Source organism: Denticeps clupeoides, chromosome 9 (assembly GCF_900700375.1).
Source record: "Denticeps clupeoides chromosome 9, fDenClu1.1, whole genome shotgun sequence".
NCBI lineage: Eukaryota > Metazoa > Chordata > Actinopteri > Clupeiformes > Denticipitidae > Denticeps > Denticeps clupeoides.
In genome coordinates, this window is record NC_041715.1 from 3,149,187 (window position 1) to 3,170,264 (window position 21,078).

The 21,078-nt window shown below is 47.8% G+C and overlaps 2 protein-coding genes across 4 annotated transcripts; both read right to left on the reverse strand.

The window, feature by feature from the left end:
- Positions 1-806: 806 nt before the first annotated feature.
- Positions 807-4,957, reverse strand: LOC114797020 (39S ribosomal protein L3, mitochondrial-like). Its single transcript, XM_028991611.1, has 10 exons — positions 4,727-4,957; positions 4,237-4,418; positions 4,062-4,153; positions 2,854-2,952; positions 2,665-2,764; positions 2,229-2,289; positions 2,026-2,137; positions 1,871-1,948; positions 1,659-1,736; positions 807-1,098 (listed from the first exon to the last, which is right to left on the reverse strand). Exons 1-10 carry the CDS (start codon positions 4,786-4,788, stop codon positions 964-966), a joined length of 999 nt encoding a protein of 332 aa, XP_028847444.1. The 5' UTR covers positions 4,789-4,957; the 3' UTR covers positions 807-963.
- Positions 4,958-5,615: 658 nt separating this feature from the next.
- On the reverse strand, positions 5,616-20,317 carry LOC114796788 (copine-4-like). 3 transcript variants are annotated; one of them, XM_028991281.1, is made up of 16 exons: positions 20,153-20,317; positions 18,817-19,006; positions 18,022-18,198; positions 16,680-16,751; positions 16,517-16,591; positions 16,265-16,348; positions 16,081-16,170; positions 11,941-12,039; positions 11,318-11,404; positions 11,141-11,200; positions 10,770-10,903; positions 10,550-10,604; positions 9,970-10,021; positions 9,604-9,737; positions 9,284-9,520; positions 5,616-6,226 (listed from the first exon to the last, which is right to left on the reverse strand). In XM_028991281.1, exons 2-16 carry the CDS (start codon positions 18,985-18,987, stop codon positions 6,095-6,097), a joined length of 1,659 nt encoding a protein of 552 aa, XP_028847114.1. In that variant the 5' UTR covers positions 18,988-19,006; positions 20,153-20,317; the 3' UTR covers positions 5,616-6,094. The 3 variants fall into 3 exon arrangements, with proteins under 3 accessions (XP_028847114.1, XP_028847113.1, XP_028847112.1); XM_028991280.1 differs by lacking the exons at positions 5,616-6,226; positions 20,153-20,317 and adding an exon at positions 19,117-19,470 and having other exon boundaries at positions 9,022-9,520; XM_028991279.1 differs by lacking the exon at positions 5,616-6,226 and having other exon boundaries at positions 9,024-9,520.
- Between the last annotated feature and the right edge of the window lie 761 nt (positions 20,318-21,078).

A 21,078-nucleotide genomic window follows, 5' to 3' on the forward strand; every position in this document is an offset into this window, starting at 1 on the left:
ATAAACAGCTAATGAGACGACTTAGCATGAAACCAGCCAGATGGTCACCACAGCCACCACCACCATAACAACTACAGCTTCAGGGATCTTCAAATGGACCAGTAACATCATAATGGACACATAATGTAGACCATGACACTGGACTACACTCTGGACTTCTCCAACCCTACAACTGTAGGACTTTTTAAAAAAAAATTTATTGGACAATCACAAACCCTGCACTGACACCACGTGCAGGCTCACTCTACCCTTTATTTCTCTCATTTTCCTTGTGTGCAGAAGGGTCAAGTGTTGGGGGTGTTCACTGTAGGGCCTGTCAAAGCCCACTGAGACATACTGTATGTGATTTTGGACTATATAAGAAATAAATGTTGTTGGTTCAAATCCCAAACCGCCAAGGTTCCATACACAACGCTCCCCAGGCGCCTTTCCCACTGATCACTTTCACTTTTTACTGGCAATGGTGACTTATTTTAGATTTCTTCAGCACTTAAATCTTACAGGATTGCGATACTATAGAGTTTTCCCACGACTCCTGGAGCTCCCGAACTGCTGTCTCAGGATTTTCTCTTCCCTTCAATCCCTCGCCAAAGCAGGGCATTTTGGGTAATAAAATACCTCAGAAGAAAAGCGCTGACTTCTGGTTCTTGTTCATCCCACTAAAGGAGAGGAGACTAGTGAGTTTCAGATTAAAAACATCAGTCCTGTAGTTACACATGGTTGGTTCACTGCAGCTTTCGTGGTATTCAGAACCTGGATCATGCCTACTGTGTCACGATCATAATCACGTTATATGAACGACACAAGACACACAAACAGGATTTTATCAAACAAAGTTTCATTTTTACACATCAGACACAGACTGTGGGGTTACGAGAAGTTCAAAATCCATCCTGGGTGTGTGGCTCCACCAGAGCCCTCAGAGACGTGGACACTGGACTCACTGTGGAGTGAATAATGTTCTCATGTTGTCTCTGAGAACTCGAACATGTCTTCATGGTACAGGTCCTCAGGAAGCTCCTCCTCTTCCATGAAGAACGTGGGGAATGGCGGCTGATGGTTTTTGGCCAGGAGTTGAGGCAGGATGGTGTCCCTCACCTATAAACCAAATCAGCAACAACCCATCACAACCTGCAGACATCACCACACCACACCACTCCTCCTTCTCCTCTTCATTCATGGTTCCTCCTGTGGGTTTCATGTTCCAGAATCCATAAAGGAGTGAAGAGTGAAACATGAAAAGGTTTCAGCGAACATCAAAACGGAGCTGAAGCTGAAAGTCCGTCAGGCATTTAGGCTGCAGATGTCAATAAAACGTTCACTTCATCACAGCAGGGGCTCTGAGTGTGTGTGTGTGTGTGTGTGTGTGTGTGTGTGTGTGTGTGTGTGTGTGAGATAGCGTTAGCGAGAAAGTGTACATTCCAAATAAAGTGCTGACTGCACACGATCGATGGCGAGATGCCCCGAGTGCACGCTCACACCGGCTCACCTGATGGAGATGGATTAAACTGGTGAGCGTGTGTGAAAATGAGCCACGGTTAACATCTCTGCAACTCTTGTTTTAGCACACACATTTAATAAATAAGCAGTGTGTACCTAAATGTGATCGAATGAATCTGGAGAACAGATGTATGTATGAGTGTGTGTGTGTGTCTCACCTTCAAAAGACAGTTCCTATGTCCAGGAACCGAGCCGTTGACATAGAGGATATTAAGCCTGGTGTTCACTCTCCACACCTCAACACACAACAAAAAATATATATTTTACACACACACATTTCCTCTTGTGTAGACCTGAGTGCAAGCCTGTGTGTAAGTGTGAGTATAAGCAGTACTAGTGTGTGTGTGTGTGTGTGTGTGTGTGTACGTACCTTCAGCCCATGGGCTGTTTTGTACACATTTCCCATCTGACCCGGCATCTTCTTCCCCTTGTGGACTTTTGCCGGATCCTGAGAGGCAGCACAGACTACATTACCCACACTGCACCACTGCATGCCTGCCTGTAATGTTTCGCGTTCTCCCTCACCCCGCCGGGTCCTAGGGACCCTGGTCTCCGGTGCGTTTTTGTTTGGCCGTGAGACGCCGGTTGACCTTTGAACCCCCATCGCTTCATTACACCCTGGAAGCCCTTTCCGATTCTACAGGAAAAAAATAGTGTAAACAAACAATGTTCGAAAAGAAGGGAAATTATCCGAATTAACATAAAACATAATATAATATGAAACTCACGTTTTCGCCGTTACATCCACGTACTGACCAGGACGGAAATGAGCAGCATACAGAGGAGTACCTGACAACGGCACGTTCAGAGCAGTGAGACATGACACTTCCAACACAGGGACCATGCACACTCACAGAAAAACCAAAAGCCCTGCATTTATAAAAAAAAAAAAAAAAAAAAACGGGGCCCCCCAATAAAAAAAGAAAAGAATATCACAGGCACCACCCAAAAGGGGAAAAAAAATAAAATAAAAATCAGGGGCTGCACATAAAACAGAACCCAAGGCTCCGCATTAAAGAAAAAAAAAATTAGGGTCCCCACTTTTTTAAACAAATGAATAAATTCAGAGGCGCACAAAGACTGAATGTTCTCAACCCCATTTAACACCGGGGCGGCGGGTGTCCGTAGAGACAGCTGGTTGTTTATGGTTGTTACCGTAGTTACCTGGTTTGACGACTGCGTTGTCAGTCACACGAAAAGTGGTCATTTTCTGCTTGGGTGGGACTCCGGCATTCCGGAACATTTCCAAAGAAGATTCTGCCCTCTTGAATAAAAAATAAAGAAATACATTTTTGTGATTTGTTCTAGAACCAAGAATCATATTCCTTCTTCTAATTACGTGTGTGCGTTTACCTGAAATGGGGAACAGTTTTTGCCTCCCACCAGCAGAGCAGCCGACTGACCATCATGCTCTTCTTTAGAAAGGTGCTTCACCACATGACAGTCCTGCACCTGCACAGCACCACCACCATCATCATCACCATCGTCTGATATCAACACCAATACTGATAAATGAACAACTGCAGGGGAACCGCGGAATTTACTGTATTGATTATTTTCCCATAAATAATGCAGTAATTTGGTTTTCGCAAGATATGGGTGTGAAAATGATATCTTGATCATTGATTGTATTGATTATGTGAACAACACTAATGATGACAGCACTGAGCAGCTCCCACAGTGTGGGATGGAGACTCACAAGGTCTTTTCTCTACAACAGCGGACCACACAAACACACACATTCAGTAGACATGTGCAAAATATCCACTCTGTACATATGTACACTTTCACAAATATATAAAATACTTTTTATGTATAGGCTGATATGTTAATATTTTTACTATTCCCATCCACTGTTGTTTTTTCAAAGACTAACTTTTTATATCATTTTTTTAATCGACATTTTTGCTGCTCTTATTTTGTACTGTCCACTTCCTGCCGTGCCAATGTAAATTTCCCACTTGTGGGACTAATAAGGGATCATCTTATCTTATCACACACTGACTGTTTAATGGACACATAATAAACTAATGTCAGAATTTTTTAGACATAGCCAGATAGGAACAGGAAGTGGCAGCTAGTTGCTTGTTATCTGTATTCACTGAGAGGTGAAACTAATTAACTGTTGGTGGGAAATTATTTCTGACACCCAGAAGATGAACTTTATAGTTTAAAAAAAGGGAAGAGGCCAGTAGGTATGTTTGACAGCTGTCACACACCCTACTTATCCAGAGCGTTACAGGGACAGTCATCCTGGAGACACTCAGGGTTAAGTGTCTTGCTCAGGGACACAATGGTAGTAAGTGGAATTTTAACCTGGGTCTTCTGGTTCACAGGCGAGTGTCACCCTCCTGCCAATATGTGACACATCTAGGTGTAGAGCGGCATCCATCTCCTCCCTTTCACCTCCGTTCTCTAATGTCCAAACATGACCACGCCCACTACCAACCCCGACATATAGGTTATTCGGACTTTCAGAGGGGGAATCGTCGTCCACACTGACTAATTCAGCATCAGAAGCCACCGTGTGGTGAGAAGTAACCTGGAGGAGCAGCTCACACCTGCAGAAGTGTCACTACATGTCTGTCCCCGGCTTTGGTCCACAGTGGCATCATACCCAGCTTCACCGCCACCAGACCCACCCGACGACTGCCTGGTCACAGAGAGAGAGAGAGGATTTTTTTTGCATATCATCATTGGAGGGCTGTAATCACGTGACTGGACCCGGACACCCACCTTCCTCCCACTCGTGTCGGGGCCACGGCTGGTCCTTCAGGGGACTCAGCCGCTCCGCCGTCAGCCTCCGGAACTCGCCCGCGGCGTCGCGCCGCATGAAGGCCGCGTTGTCCTCCGTCAGGTGCTCGTCGAACCACGTGGAGCTCCTGATGGCCCGAACTGGGGGACAGCGAGCTGGGGGACTTGCGGCGAAACAAACCCGCGAAACGGTTACTACACACCGACAAGTACACGTTCACACGGAACGCTCACCGGCAGCCTGGAACGGGCAACGTGGTCGGATAAAATGGAGCGCAAAACACGCGTATTTACACGCAGACACGACCGGCCGCGATTTGTTGATTTGCACACGGCTAACACTTGTTAGCATAACGCGGCTAACCGTGCTAGCGTTAGAAGTCATAAAGTTATGTTACGAACAGTTATGGTGAGTTTTAGAGCGTAGTAATTTTATAACAAATAAAGCCCATATACGATGTTTAATTTTTACCTGCTGGCTGCAGGGCCGATGAAAGCCGCTCGCCGGAATGACGTCACCGCCAGGCGCAGCATTATACTTTAAATCGACTTTTACTTTAAATCGACTAGAGGTAAAAAAAAAACAATAATAATAAATGAACGAATGAAATGAATCACTCAGGATCTTTCCGCGAAGACGCTGTCCCCGGTACTGCAGCGGCCATGCCGCCGCGTCTCTCCACTGCAGCAGTGTCACCTCTGCCACGTCCGGTCCGGGTGGGAAGTCTTTCCGGGCGGAAACTGGGCGGAAGAGAAACTGTTCCTACTGCCCATGACTGGCTGCAATTTCATATCTCATCATAAGGGTTGTTTCATTAAAACAATTCCATAAATGAATACAGAATAAGACTGATTTTTTTTTTTACAATTTTGAATTATTATTAAATATTATTGTCTAGATACTACAGAGAAAATAATTTTTAAAGATTGCAGTGACGCAGACAAATCATCCGTGCAAACGGCTCCAAACCCTCAACCTCCTGTTCCATTCCTCAGGATTGATGTGTGCTGCCACGGTGAAAGCGATTAAAAGTCCAGAGTCTCGTTCCTCCAGCGGGATTTTTCTCTGCACTAATCTGCCAGTTTAATTATACATGATGAGCAGGCTAATTGGATGGGTGTGTGTGTGTATGTGTGTGTGTTCTGTGGACTTCAAAGGCCATTTGGGTCACAACGATTGCATTGAGCTCTTCGAACCGAACAGTTCACACACGGATCTGTGCCGGTTGAGTTGTTTTATTAAAGTGCCGCCGTGTGCAAGGCCTACAGTGGCAGGAAATGATGTGACCAAGTCCTACACACACGGAGACGCACGGAATCCACCCCGGAAAAACGTTATAGGCAGGAATCAGAGCCACAGCCAGAGAAAAAGCAAGACTTCTCTTTTTATTGTCAACATGCAAAAGCACAGAGTGTTGGTTTGCACACACACACACACAGTCATTCATTTTCTAGACAGAGATCACTACACCCCCAGTGCCCAACCCCATACTTTACACCGTAAGAATATTTAAGAAATTTAGCAAAAGATTGACAAACCGGTAAAAAAAATGCAGGGACCAGACGAGTTCTACGGAGTTCTAGGTGTGTGTGTGGGGGTGCCGCACTCATCTACGTTGTACTCATCTACGGTATATTTACGGTGCTGCGCATGCTCTGTACAGAAGGCGTCTACAGTACGCTCGCCTCGCAGGGCTACGCATGCCAAGGGAGGAACGGGGTGGTTAGAACCCGGCTTCCCCAGGCCGGCGTCCACAAACACACACACACACACCCACCACTGGGGGGTCTACTGGCGGCTAGAGGCGCAGCTCCTGATGCTCTATGCTGGGGGCGGGGCTCAAGGGCTGAAGGCCCTGGAAGACTCGTAGTCGGACAGGTTTTTGGGCTTGATGCCCTTGTTGTTGTAGTAGTCCACCACCTGGTTGGGCACCTCCGCCAGGACACTCTTGGCCAGGGCTGCCGGGGACGCCTGGAGGACAGACACAGAGGAGGAGGATGGTGAGAAGGCAAAAAGGCCGTCCTGACATAATCACCACGGAAACAGACACCCAGCCAACATTACCTGACAATAAAAAAAAATGGATTTAAAATAAAAAAGAATCCGATAATGCAGGCATGATCACAGAGAAGCAGAGGGAAAGACAGAGAGAGCGAGAGAGCAAGAGAGAGAGGGGGGGGCGGGGACTCTCTCTCGCACCTGAGACAGGAGGTCTGTTCTTGTCTCACTTACACAACAGCAGGGGAGGACAGACACCCTTTCACTGACACACACAGGGGAGTGTTATCTCACACATCTGCCAACACACACACACACTCATATCACAACTCAGGATTGTGCGAAGGTTCTAGGCTGTGTGTAAGGAGGGGGCGGGTCATTTTTCCCATCGTCTTCTATGTTTCACGCTTTCTTTTCTCTCTACTTATATTAACTCCACCCTTCTATCGGGGTACGGGACTGGAGAAGCTGTTCTAAAGAGCGTACTAATGAATCTGCATCGGAGGCTGTAGGCGACCTTTGAACCTTGTCACTGCTGCTGGGGGACATTTCTAGCAAATCACACTTCTGAGGTGTCATCTTGTTGTCATGAGTAAACACCTTCCTCCTCTTCTGACCTATCGTGGGAACATTATAAAAAATACATTACTACCAGAGGTGAGCAGAGTAGCCAAAACCTTTACTCACGTATGAGTAGCGTTACTCCAAAATAGAAATACTCCAGTACAAGTAAAAAGTAAAAAAAAATGACTCAAGTAAGAGTACAAAAATATATAGTGATAAAATTACTGAGTACTCATTTATTACGTCAGGTTTACGATATTAATATTGTGTGTAGTCATTAATGGACTACATCTCAGCGTACAAACTCTCCTATATATTCTAATTATATGTTAAATTAACCAGTTAGACATTAATTCCCTCCTCTACAGAAAATGTATAGTGATTATTGTTGCTACATCTGAATGGTGAAACGTGTTAGAGCATCTGTCTCTAAACCATATTACAACCTGGTAACAAGTGAATGGTGATTGTCATAGTGAAACACTGCAGCACATCACACGGCTTTTAACCCTTTTAAACCTCGGTGAACAGTGGGCAGCCATGACAAGTGGCACCTCAGCGGATCGGGATTCGAACCGGCAACCTTCTGATTACGGGGCCACTTCCTTAACCTCTAGGCCCCCACTGCCCCAAGTCGAGTGTTGCCCAATGTAGCGAAGAAAGAGTAAAGTTTCTTATTCACAAATGTACTCAAGTAAAAGTAAAAAGTATGGTATTGTAAACCTCCTTATCAAGTAAATGTAACTCGTTACTACCCACGTCTGCTTACTACACGTGCACAGAGTACATCCCTTTTACTACACTACTGAGTCGGAGATCGACATTTAGAATGATTTCATTGTTCATGAAAGTGCAAAGAAGTTGAAATGTGGAGCCGTGACCTTTGACCTGTATCAGACTATCAGTGCCAGCCACTCTGTCTGCTGGTCTTGTGATGGACTGGTATGACAAACCAGTTCTGTCTACCATGATGACCCTAAAGTGTTCTGATCACCATGGTTACAGGAAATGTCAGCTTCAATCAGCATCTCCACACCGCTGATAAATCACAACGTCGGGACGTGGTGCCAGGACCTCACCGCCAGCTGCTTTTGGGGAATAAGCATGATGGGAAAAACGGAGGCTGCCGACCTCAAAAACGGCTTTTCAAGCAAAAGAAGGAGAGAGTGAGCAAGTGAGAGAGAGAGAGAGAGAGAGAGAGAGAGGGAGGAAGAACATGGTGGCCTGGTATTGTGGGTCTGTCTGCGGTTCTATGTTTGTAATACGCACCTCTCTCGTTAATAGAGTCTCACCGAGATTAACAGCTTTTTTTAAGAAATGACACACACACAGGAGCTGTGTAGCACACCACCAAGGTGTTAATGAAGATCCATGTGGGCGTGTCCTGAACAAGCAGCTCGTTTACATCTAATTAAATTAAATCCCGTTGGGCCTGTCTGTTGGAGCACAGAGCAACACAACCCACAGCACAGTGTACAACACACAACACAACACACAGCTCGGCTCAGCATACACAGCACAGCTCAGATCGGCACAGCTCAGCTCGCCGTACAACACACAGCTCAGCATATCACACAACACAAAACACAACAAACAGCTCGACTCAGCACAGCACACAACATTTACAGCGTTTATCAGACGCCCTTATCCAGAGCGCCTTACATTCAGTAGTTACAGGGACAGTCCCCCCCTGGAGACACTCAGGGTTAAGTGTCTTGCTCAGGGACACAATGGTAGTAAGTGGGGTTTGAACCTGGGTCTTCTGGTTAACAGGCGAGTGTGTTACACACTAGGCTACTACCACCCATACAACACACAACTCACAGTTCGGCTCGACTCAGCTCAGCACAGCACAGGGTACACAACAGAATACAACACACAGCTCTGCACAACACAAGGGGCAGTGGTGGCCTAGCGGTTAAGGAAGCGGCCCCGTAATCAGAAGGTTGCCGGTTCGAATCCCGATCTGCCAAGGTGCCACTGAGGTGCCACTGAGCAAAGCACCGTCCCCACACACTGCTCCCCGGGCGCCTGTCATGGCTGCCCACTCAGGGTGATGGTTAAATGCAGAGGACAAATTTCACTGTGTGCACCGTGTGCTGTGCTGCTGTGTATCACATGTGACAATCACTTCACTTTATAAAAAAAAAAAAAGCACAGCACACAACACACAGTTCAGCTCAGCAGGTCACACAACACACATTTCGGCTCAGCAGAGTACAAAACATACAAAACACAGCTCAGCACACAACACACAGGTCAGCTCAGCATAGCATAGCAGACAATAAACAGTTCGGTTCAGCACAGCACAAAACACAACACAACAAACAACACACAACACAACACACAGCTCGTCTCACCACTGCACACAACATAAAACACACAACACAGAACACAGCTTGACTCAGCACAGCACACAACACCCATCACACATCTGAGCTGAACAGGCATGTGGTGACGACTGACGTGTTTGAAGCTGCGGAACGGAACGAACTGGACGATGTCCCTCAGGACCGGTTCGCCCTTGGGGGACCGCAGGATCCCGTCGTCCCCGTCCAGCATCTGCATGTCGCTGAAGTCGGCGTTGCCGATGCCAACAATGATGACAGACATGGGCAGGTGGGAGGCGTGGACGATCGCCTCGCGGGTGTCGGCCATGTCTGTTATCACGCCGTCCGTCAGAATCAGGAGGATGAAATATTCCTGCAGACAAGGAAAATCTGTTAAATATCATTCTCTCTCTCGCTCTCTCTAACACACACACACACACACACACACACACACACCATGGCTTCTTTGGTGTGCATCTCCTCGGAAGCAGCGCTGGCCACCTTCTGGATGATGGGCGCGATGTTGGTGGGGCCATACAGCTGGATCTTAGGCAGGCAGTTCTGATAGGCCTCGACCACGCCCTGAATACCTGCACACACACACACACACACACACACACACACACACACACAATTTATACAAGAACTACAGTCATGCCGGACACAATTTCCTGCATAAAAACCTCCAGGCTGTGTCACAGGCACCAGCATCTGGAGCTTCACCGACATGAAGATGAACAGCCATGAGAAGGAGAGTCCTGGCTGAAGAACATCTGGCTTCCCAGAACTAGTCTAACTATTCACCAGGAGAGATACGGGTACCTGCACATTCCGGGTTTTCTTCATCGAAGTTCACGGCAAAGTCATGGGACACCTAAGACACAAATGGACAAAGTGAGACTTTTACACACATCATTAAACGTCACCAAATCATGGTTCATATACAATAATCCAGGGCAGTGGTGGCCCTGTGACTAGCGACCTCGTAATCAGAAGGTTGCCTGTCATGGCTGCCCACTGCTCACTCAGGGTGATGGGTTAAATGCAGAGGACAAATTTCACTGTGTGCATCGTGTGCTGTGCTGCTGTGTATCACATGTGACAATCACTTCACTTTATAGAATCCACTATTCATAAACATGCTACACAAGCCCCGCCCTGATCCAATCATCTGCATTTACTACATTTATTCCCGCCCACAGCAGGAGGCAGGTAAATTCAGGCAGTGGGTTCGCAGCAAAATATGAAACGTTTAAAAAAAGGGGACAGAAGGTCTTCCGACTGCTCCTCAGAACTACAGTCTCGTTTCATATTTAAAAGAGACAGGCTTCCTGTTTTCCTGTCCTTCCCTGCAGGGATAAAACATTTTTATCTTTAATCACAGAGCAAATCTGTTACTTACCTTGAAATCTGGAGGTATCTGTCCCCCGAACCCAAAGGCAGGGAACATCTTATCACTACAGTCACACACACACACACACACACACACACACACAGATTATTACATTAGTGAACACAGCATCATTCCATCATTCAGTCATTTACAACACGAACAATTTACCACACCGTTCCTGTCCATCACAACTGATTACATGGTATATATGTAAGAGCGGGCGGAGCACCTGTCATAGTCCTGGCAGATCTCCCCCACGGCCACCAGCGCCTTCAGGTACTCGTTGGGCTGGTACGGGTGGATGTAGTGCAGGGAGCAGCTGTTCCGTGGGTCGCCGTTCGACGCCGTGAAGTCGATCGCCACCTACGGGACAGCGGCTCATTAGTGGCCCGTTAAGAGGCGGAGCCACTTTACCTCGTTAATTAATTTTTTACACGAATAACCTTCCACCAACACGTGTTTGTAGATGTAAACGTATTAGCGGAATTAAAGTGCGATCGCCACGCGGGGCCATGATGTATGAAACCAATTGGGAGCGCTGATTGGCCATGAATAATGTGCAGAATTACTAATGGCGGCGGTTTGATTCGTAGGACTCACGGTGAACTGAATCTGGCAGCCGCCCATGATGTAGTCCAGGAACGAGTGCATCTTGATGATCTGTGTAGAGGACCGACACGTCACCACCATGCAGCAGAACACACGCGCGCACACACGGGTTCGTGTTTTACGAATCAGGCTCAGTCGGCCTAAAATGAGGTAAAAGTCACAGCTGACCTTACACTGATACAAGGTGACCACACCAGAGTTCCTGTAGTTCTTCTTCTTCACCTGGTACTTGGGATTAATGCAGTCCCACTGGATCTATCAGAGAGAGAGTAAATGGCGTTTTTTTTTTTTTTCCAGATCAAGGAAAATCTATCATGAAATCTCTTCCTGTAAATAAAGTTTACAACAATTACAACAATTGTGGCAATGAATAAATATCAGAGTTTGCACTGATTATTTTTTATTAGACATTGTTTACTTTGCATCTTAAACTTGGTATGAAATGAATCCACTATGTGAATCTGAAGCTCATGGCATCTCCTGACCAGCTACAAGATGTATCTGCTGACATACCTGACCACCACAAACACCGTAGGTTTGGGTGTGTCTGTGTGTGTGTGTCTGTGTGTGTGTTCATCCCCTGAAGGTCTTTCTGACTCGGGCTATTTGTGACCACTGCTCTTCACCGCTTTATTACCTGATTTGAGAAACTGATTGGATTCTGGGCCCCAAACAGTTGATTGACATGTTACCATGGTAACCAGCATACACATTTGCTTTCTAGGCCTGAGCACCAGAAATAGTACAGAAGTGAGGGTGTGTGTGTGTGTGTGTATGTGTGTGTTCCGTACCTGTTTCCCCTCCATGCCTCCTTTCATCTCTCTGAAGGTGGTCTGGAATTCTCCAATGAAGTCATGTTTCCCATTGGAGTCCCAGTCATACACGGTGCACTGAAACAGGATCACAACACATTCACCTGCAGGCCCCATCATCCAATGATCAGTTTGTACATGTTCTTGACTTTCTGCAATATTAGATGCACCAGAAAAGAAGAAGAAACTTCTCATTACATCATCAGCATCAGTTAGCAGAAGCTCCGATCCAGAGACTCTGACCCTCTGACGTCCACAGCACAGAATGCACAGTGCTGATCAGTGATCACTGGTAACAGTGACAGTGATGAGCCATGATGAAATAGTTCGGTGAGCCACCAACATGAGAAGCTTCTTTATTCAGTCGGAACCCAAAGCCTCACAGACAAAAATGGAAATGACAGGAAGAGGAGTTCTCCGGAACAGGCAGGGGACATTAACATGACTTGGCAGGGTGGGGGCATTAATGCAGCAGGCAGAGGATGGATGGAAGGGAGGATGGAGAGAAGGGAGGGAGGAAGGAAGGAAGGGAGGGTTGGGAGAAAGGGAGGGAGGTGCAACAACGTTCCCGCTTTCTCCACTTTGCTGGTCTTGTATTGAGACCGGGGGCCGGGAGCGCTGATCCAGGGGTAAATGAGCAGCGAGCAGATGTGAGGGTCCTCTTTAAAGTTCAGGGGACTTTACCGAACACACACATACAGTATTTTTATATACTGTTTGTATGCATACATGCATGTGGATGTGCACGTAAATATAACGCAACTGTGGTTTTGAGACCGTGTCTACGTGTGCAGACACACACAGTGACACTCAGCGACAGACCTGCTGCTGAATCATTAATAACAGTACATTAGAGGGGGGTAATCAAAATTTGAAGGCCTATTAAAATATTAATACCCAGATGCTACAGATGACTTTTTAGTGTGTGTGTGTGTGTGTGTGTGTATGAGCGTTTCATATCATTCGAAATTTTAAAAGACACGCACGTTCTTTCATTTGCTCTTCGTTAGGAGAAAACTCATAATTTGCTCCATCAGCTCTTCCTCTGCACAGTGTCACCATAAGTTTACGTAACCCCAGGCACCCGGCAAATGACTGTGTCACCATGGCAACCGGTGACACATGGTAGAGTGCGATGAATATTTGAGCAGGGCTGTGTACTCATCTTTATACATGAACGTGTCACTCTGGAGGACACTCGCAAAATCACCCATCGTCTGTCCTTCACGTGGGACAACCAGCTGGGAAGCTTGCACACATAACCACACCTGATAAGGTGCCATAGTGACACCTCCTCCTGAAAAAGGTAACTGATATTACCAATAACAGCACTAAATATGCTAATGCTAAAGCACTACCAGTTGCAGTGGTGGTCTAGTGGGTAAGGGAACTTGAAGGAAGGTCGTACTCAAAAGGCCGGTTCAAATCCCGAGCCGCCATGGTGCCACTGAGCAGAGTAGCGTCCCCACACACTGCTCGCCGGGCGCCTTTCATGGCTGCCCACTGCTCACTAAGGGTGATGGTTAAATGCAGAGGACAACCTTTGGTTTATGAGTCCGCTTCCTTACCCACCAGGCCACCTTGGCAGGACTTTCTAAATAGGACATTCCACATTCAACGTCGCTCAGACGTTTTCCAGCAACGACTCCACCAATTCAACTTCGCTACCGAGTTCATAACAATATCTGAGCATAACTGAGATTGTAACAACGTTCAACGTTCGGATGTTGTTGTAAACTTGGATGTCAGAGCGACTCCACCATTTCAACTTCAACTAGATGGCTAACTTCAACTTCAATGTCCAAGTGATTCCACCATTTAAATGATGGTGGTAGTAGCCTAGTGGTTAACACACTCAAACCAGAAGACCCAGGTTCAAACCCCACTAACTACCATTGTGTCCCTGAGCAAGACACTTAACCCTGAGTGTCTTCAGGGGGGGGCTGTCCCTGTAACTGTGATTGTAAGTCGCTCTGGATAAGGCCGTCTGATAAATGCTGTAAATGTAAACTTCACTACCGAGTTTATGGCGAAATCTACCAACATGGGGTGTGAGATACAGTGAGGGAGAGAATACACCGTGTTTTTCAGGTAAAACAAGATCCCTCTCTGTTCCAGGACCCACTCAGAGGATGTGGAACCCATTTTAAAGGCATTAATGGCGTAATTGGCGTGTGACGCTGGGAGAGTGGTGATCCATCTATCTCCTGAGCCACTGACAGCTGCCCTCTTAAGAACGGATGCAGGAAAAATTGCTTCTAACGATTTAACCTGGGAAACATATTGACCCCATTGAAAGAAAATCCCGTCGCACTAAATGTAGCAGATCCTACCACGATTACCAGTGGGCTCACGCACACACACCTCCACACAGCGAGTGAACGAGTCTCGGGAGGGGTTCTGCCAATCAGGAGGAAATTGACCAATCAAAGCCTCCGTTGTGCCCTGGGACCCCTGGCGCGCCCGTCTGGGCCGTCAACAGAAATCTCGGCGCCGACATAGAGACCCTGCTCAGAATTCTGCAGTTCAATTCAATTCCAATGTCGGATATCAGGATGAAAGATCATGGTTATGGTTTCTGATGGCATATAGTGTGTAGTGCGCTGTCTTCGTTAAATCAGAAGGTTTGAATCAACGCATGTTGTTGTTGGTCGCGGTCGTGATCCCACGTTTGCGTGCTCGGAGTGGAGTGAATGGTGAGAAATGGAGGAGAAAGAGAGGAGATGGGTGTCAGGTTGGGCGCTTAGTCCCTCCTCACCGACATACAGATTACCAGCGACCCGCTGGCACTTTCAGTCCAGATGAGTGAATCAGTGCATCTCTGGACGATGAAGAGAACCCGGCGACTCCTCCTCTCCTCCTGCCCACAGCCGGTGGCATCGGGACGTGGCCCCGCACCTCCCGCCGCCTCCCGCCGGAGCAGGAAGCTCACCTGCGAGGAGGCTCATTAGCGGGCGGCGGCCCTCGCTCGCTGGAGCCCTTCTCATGAATCTTGCAGGAGCCGAGAGGGGAAATGGACCCTAATCCCAGCGGGACCGAGAGGGACGTGCGCGGAGGGCGGGTCCCGGCCACTGTTCCATATCATCCGGGAGGACGTCACCCCGACACAGCGGGACACGCGGACTGACAGTGACCTGCCAGCGCGATGCCACGGGACGCTCGGCACCGACCGGAATGAATCCGGTGTGGCGGCTGCCTGATTACCAGATTAGAGATGCTTTATAAAAGCCTTTTTTTTTTTTTTTTTAAAGGAGCAGAACATCTCAGATCTCACCAGCCTGGGCCAGTCTCTCTCGCCATGAGGAACCTTCTGCTGTAATATTCTGCTGCATTGCACCGGGGCAGCATGTGTGTGAGAGAGAGAGACTTCCTGGATCTGCAGATGCCATCTCTCTGCTTTACTTCAGAGACAAATTCACACTCCAAACACTCCATTACACCGTGTGAAGGATTGAACCTTGAAGACTGAGATACTCCTGCAGGGCCTTTACAGACCTCTGGAGATCTATAAAGATCAATCGAAAGAGCAAAATGCATCTTGAAGGATCTTTACACAGAGACAACTCTAGCCAGTGAACACAATTAGGGGCGGTCCTCCTTTTGATGATGGTCTTAGTTCCCGTCTGATGTCCACCAGCACTGATGGAGCGCCATCGTGGTAGCAGCCGCAGATGTGGTCATGAATTTTACATTTCCAGCCAAAGGGGAGTTGAGCTGGACCACATGCTGTTTCTCTGATATGGAGGAACGTGCATCATGTTGAGAGCTCTCAAAGATCTGGTCACTAAGACGTTCGTAGACGGTGGGACAACTTGTCATAATTTCCTCTGACATGATCTTCTTTGTGTCGTGTCCAATTCTTACTGGAATAAAACTAGTTGCCATCAGTGAGAGCATTTAAAACCCATTTGATGTTTGTGACGATCTGGTTAAAACCATCTGACCATCTGCTTTGCTGCCTGTAGCTGAACAGATGCACTTCTGAAGGGCGTCCATCAGCTACAGCATCTCTTCTTCATATATTATACACAGAACATTAGAGAAGGACAGAGACTAGTCCAGACAACACAGAACAGCCGTGTGTGTGTGTGTGTGTGTAGATGTTCTAACTGACTGTACCTTCAGCTCCCGTTGGTGGTCTCCACTGCAGAGTGTGTTCAGTGAGACTTTAAAAGATTTCCACACCGGACTCAGATTATTCATGATCGTCTGTAAAGAGACCAGAGGACACACACACACACACACAGAGCGTATTACATGTGCATTGAGTGTGGTGAAAGACGTGGACATCAGGTTTATCTACCTCGGTTCTGTGGACCAGTGATCCGGTACCGTCATCGTTTACTCTGAAGATCTCCAGAAAAGGGTCAGACTTGCTGAAGAAATCCTGGAATGGAAATTCGTAATGAAAATCCTGCAGACGTGACATTAATCAGAATCTCGCACGCACATAAAGCGGCTGGGTTTTCACAGAAATCACGTCTCTTAATTTTATCTGCAGGGAGGAAGCTGGCAGGAGACACACACACACACACACACGCACACACACACATACCTTGTCGTCCAGTTTGTTTGCACTAAAGGCCAGTTCCACGTAATCATTGTTTCCAGAAAGTTCTTCAGCTGTAACCTGCAACAGCAGCAGAGCATCAGAAGCTGCTGTTCAGGTGTGTGTCACGGTTTGTGTGTGTGTGTGTGTGTGTGTGTGTGTTTTTTACCGTGATGGAGGACTTTCCTGCTGTGTTTCCTTGCTTCAGTAAGGCTTTTGACAGTTTTCTCTGTGAGACAATCTGCAAACCAGTAAAAGCATTTATAACCAGTCACATGACCATGATACTCCCAATCGTCATAATTCTGGAGCAGGAACTCATTTATATAAATACATAGGCTAGTAGCAGCCTAGTGGGTAACAGTAACCAGAAAACCACAAAGTCCCAGATTCTCTTACTATCCTTGAGTCCCTGAGTGTCTCCGTCAAGGCCGGACTGTGGGGGTGCTCCGGTTCCGTGTTTTACCCTGTCTATGTTGTCTCCATGATTTCCTGATTGTGTGCAGCTGTTTGTATGCATTTAAGTTAGACTGTTGTGTCCCTGGTCTTATTTCACTGTACTTGTGTGTTTACGTTCTATGTGTGTCTATGTGTGTCAGGCCAGTGGTGGCCTAGTGGTTAAGGAAACGGGTCCGTAATCAGAAGGTTGGTGGTTCGAATCCCGATCCTCCAAGGTAACACTGAGGTGCCACTGAGCAAAGTACCGTCCCCACACACTGCTCCCCGGGTGCCTGTCATGGCCGCCCACTGTTCACTGATGGTGACGGGTTAAATGCAGAGGACAAATTTCACTGTCTGCACCGTGTGCTGTGCATCACATGTGACAATCACTTCACTTTAAACTTTATAAGCTGACCTGTTCCGAGTTCCGAGTGTAACTGACATGTTCAAGCAGGAACTGACTTGTCCGAGATGGAATTGACCTGACTGTGCAGAACAGATCTGCCCAAGATGAAACTGACCTGTCTGAGAAGGAACTGACCATGTCGAGTGGGAAATTATGGGGTGGTAGTAGCCTAGTGGATAACACACTCGCCTATGAACCAGAAGACCCGGGTTCAAATCCCGCTTACTACCATTGTGTCCTTGAGCAAGACACTTAACCCTAAGTTGCTCCAGGGGGACTGTCCCTGTAACTACTGATTGTAAGTCGCTCTGGATAAGGGCGTCTGATAAATGCCGTAAATGTAAATGTAAATGTAAATTACTTGTCCAAGTGAAGCTGACCTGTCTGAACTGACCTGTCAATACGGGAACTGACTTGTCCGAGTTAAACTGACCTGTTCCAAGTGTAACTGACATGTTCAAGCAGGAACTAACTTGTCTGAGATGGAATTGGTCCGTCTGAGAAGAACTGATCTGCCCAAGATGAAACTGACCTGTCTGAGATGAAACTGACCGGTTCAAGCAGGAACTGACCTGGTCGAGCAGGAAATGACTTGTTTGAGTGGAACTGACCAGTCTGAAGTGACCTGTCAATGTGGGAACTGACTTGACTGAGTAAAACTGACCTGTCCCAGTGTGCACTCCATGGCGCCCAGGAAGTCAGCATCCTTGAGTCCATTGTGACTGCTGATGTCATGCAGCTCAAAGCGAAGTCGCTGGACCTCCTCAAAGTAGAAGTCGATGGTGAACACTTTAGAGAAGATCGGGCTGCTGCTGCTGCGAATCACCTCGGTACGGTCCACCTGTGTGACACAGCCCTCCACCAATCAGAGCAGGGCTTTATACTGACAGCCCTTACTGGACTGGACAATTCTGCACAGCCTGACAAGGTTCCATCACTAGGTTCCAATTAACATCTCCATCCAGACACTCTGAATTATAATACGGGCGAAACTCAAAACATGTTGTCAAAAACCCGACTCACACTCACTTTAACTAATCCAACACACACACACACACACACACACACACGCACAGGCACCATTTTAGCAGAAACGTGATATGGTCGTATGGTTCAATCATCAGCTGGGATTGGATCCCCTGAAACCATCTGTGTTCCTGTCTGCATGGGCTCTCAGGATGAGATCCATTATTTAGTCTCACACACACACACACACACACACACACACACACACACACACATCAAGCCAGCCATGAAGATGCGTTAGGAGGGGTGAAAGAAAGGACGTTGTAGGTCATGAAGCACATGGCTCTACTGGTCGCCCATGATCCCCCCCAAATCAGATCTTAAGCATGGTCGAGACCAGTCAGATTCGTCACTTTTTTATTTTATCTCATTATTTTAATCATATTACGTTTACAGTGATGATCTTGCAGCTAAGCGTGAAGCAACGTCCTACCTCGAACCACTGTCCGTGGGACTGCATCTTCAGCACCACGCAGGGGTCGGGTTTGGACAGAGCGTCCCGGTCGGAGATGCCCTTGCAGGCCACCCGCAGCTCTACCTTGGTCAGGCATGGCGTGTTGAAGAGGTCCAAGGTGGTGGCGGCCGACTCGTAGATGTTGCTCATTATGGACTCTGTGCTCCGGCTGAGAACAAACGAGAAGAAAAGGGGTGAGGAGCGTCGGGCCTGGATGTCCGGCCTTCCGCTGATTTGCGGAAGGACTGAAGTGGGACGAGAGACATTAGAGGAGTTTACTTCACAGAGGGAAAGAACTAAAGAGGAAAAGGTGAGACTTTTTGAGACATGACGATGAGATGCCGGTCAGAAGTGCTCCACGTTTCTGATGGTTCATTGGCGCTAAACTGATAAAAAGAAGAGGTCCTGGTCTGCAGTGTGTGTGAAGGTGAAGGTGGAGCAGACGTGATGAGGTCCTGGTGTGAAGGTGAAGGTGGAGCAGAAGTGATGAGGTCCTGGTCTGCAGTGTGTGTGAAGGTGGAGCAGAAGTGAAGAGGTCCTGGTCTGCAGTGTGTGTGAAGGTGGAGCAGAAGTGATGAGGTCCTGGTCTGCAGTGTGTGTGAAGGTGGAGCAGAAGTGAAGAGGTCCTGGTCTGAAGTGTGTGTGAAGGTGGAGCAGAAGTGAAACGGGCTGGAAAGCAACTTTTCCCCCATTGAACGGCGGATGCTCAATTATTCATGCAGACCTCGCTCATCACACACAGGTTTGTGGGTTCCGGGTATTTTTAGGCGCCGCGCGTAAAGGCTGTCCCTGTAACTACTGATTGTAAGTCGCTCTGGATAAGGGGCGTCTGGTAAATGCTGTGAATGTAAACGCGTAACGGTGCGCACCGCTCAGCACACGCGGGTTTGTGGGTGCGGGGTATTTTTTTAGGCGCCCGGTGCGCAACGTTACGCGCGGCGCGGCGATCCTGCGTTGCGATCAGGGTTCGGTGGGATCCGACCCAGATCCGAGCCTGAGCTGCGCGCAATATCCCCCCGCCGGACTCCTGAAATATCATCCGGTAAAGTGAACCGGCGGGGCTCTGCTGACATGGGGGGTTTTCCGCTGGAGAAGGATGGGGGTCGTGGTTACATCCTGCTGGAGCGACCTTCTCGATCAGGTTTCATCCCGGGCCCGATGGCCGAGTTCACCAGCGCACCCGGGGGAAATTATATCATGCGTATTAATATGTAATATACATATTCATATACAATGCGCCGTGGCGGTGAAGCTCTTGGGGCTTTTTAACTCTCCATCTCCCCAAAAGCACGAATAAACCCCCCAAAAAACTCACCTGCTAAAAAAGAGAACGGGTCCAGAAGCGGCGAGAAAAAAGTTCCTCTGCGTTAGAGATGCGAGCCGAGCATCTTCTGGGGGCTCCCACTCAGGTCCGCGTAACCTGCAGGTGAGGGTGGAGAGACCCTCTCCAGAGCAGCCTCTCCGAGGTAAGGACGGCGCGGCGGAGCGCTCCCCAGTTTAACTGGACTTGCAGCCCCCTCTGGGAGGAGAGGGGCGGCGGTCCGCCGTGGCGGGGCAACAGCGCCTCCTGCTGGCCTCTATCTTCTACTACGTTAAAATGCCATTGAGTCAGAGAGATTATACAGTACAGGCCAAAAGTCTGGACACACCTTCTCATTCAATGCGTTTTCTTTATTTTCATGACCATTTATGTAGGAGTTATGACAAAAAGTGGAGACCTGGCTTCCACAGTCACCGGACAAGAACCCAATCGAGATTTGGGGTGACCTGGACCCCAACAAGTGCTAAACACCTCTGGGAACTCCTTCAAGACTGTTGGGAAAGCATTTCAGGTGACGACCTCTTGAAGCTCATCGATAGAATGCCAAGAGTGAGCAAAGCAGTAATCAGAGCAAAGAAACTAGAATATAAAACATGTTTTCACTTATTTCACCTTTTTTGTTAAGTACGTAGCTCCACACGTGTTCATTCATAGTTTTGATGCCTTCAGTGAGAATCTACCAACGTAAATGGTCATGAGCTGCCGTGTGAAGGTACTCAGTGACTGAGCTGTTCTGACCTCGAGGGGAAGTTCATTCCACCACCGAGGGTCCAAGACGGAGAAGAGTCTAGATGAGCGTCTTCCTTTTACCTTCAGAGATGGAGGGACCAGGCGAGCAGTACTGGAGGCTCGGAGTATACGAGGTGCAGTGCGAGGTGTAATAAGGGCTGTGAGGTAGGATGGTGCTACTCCATGTTTGG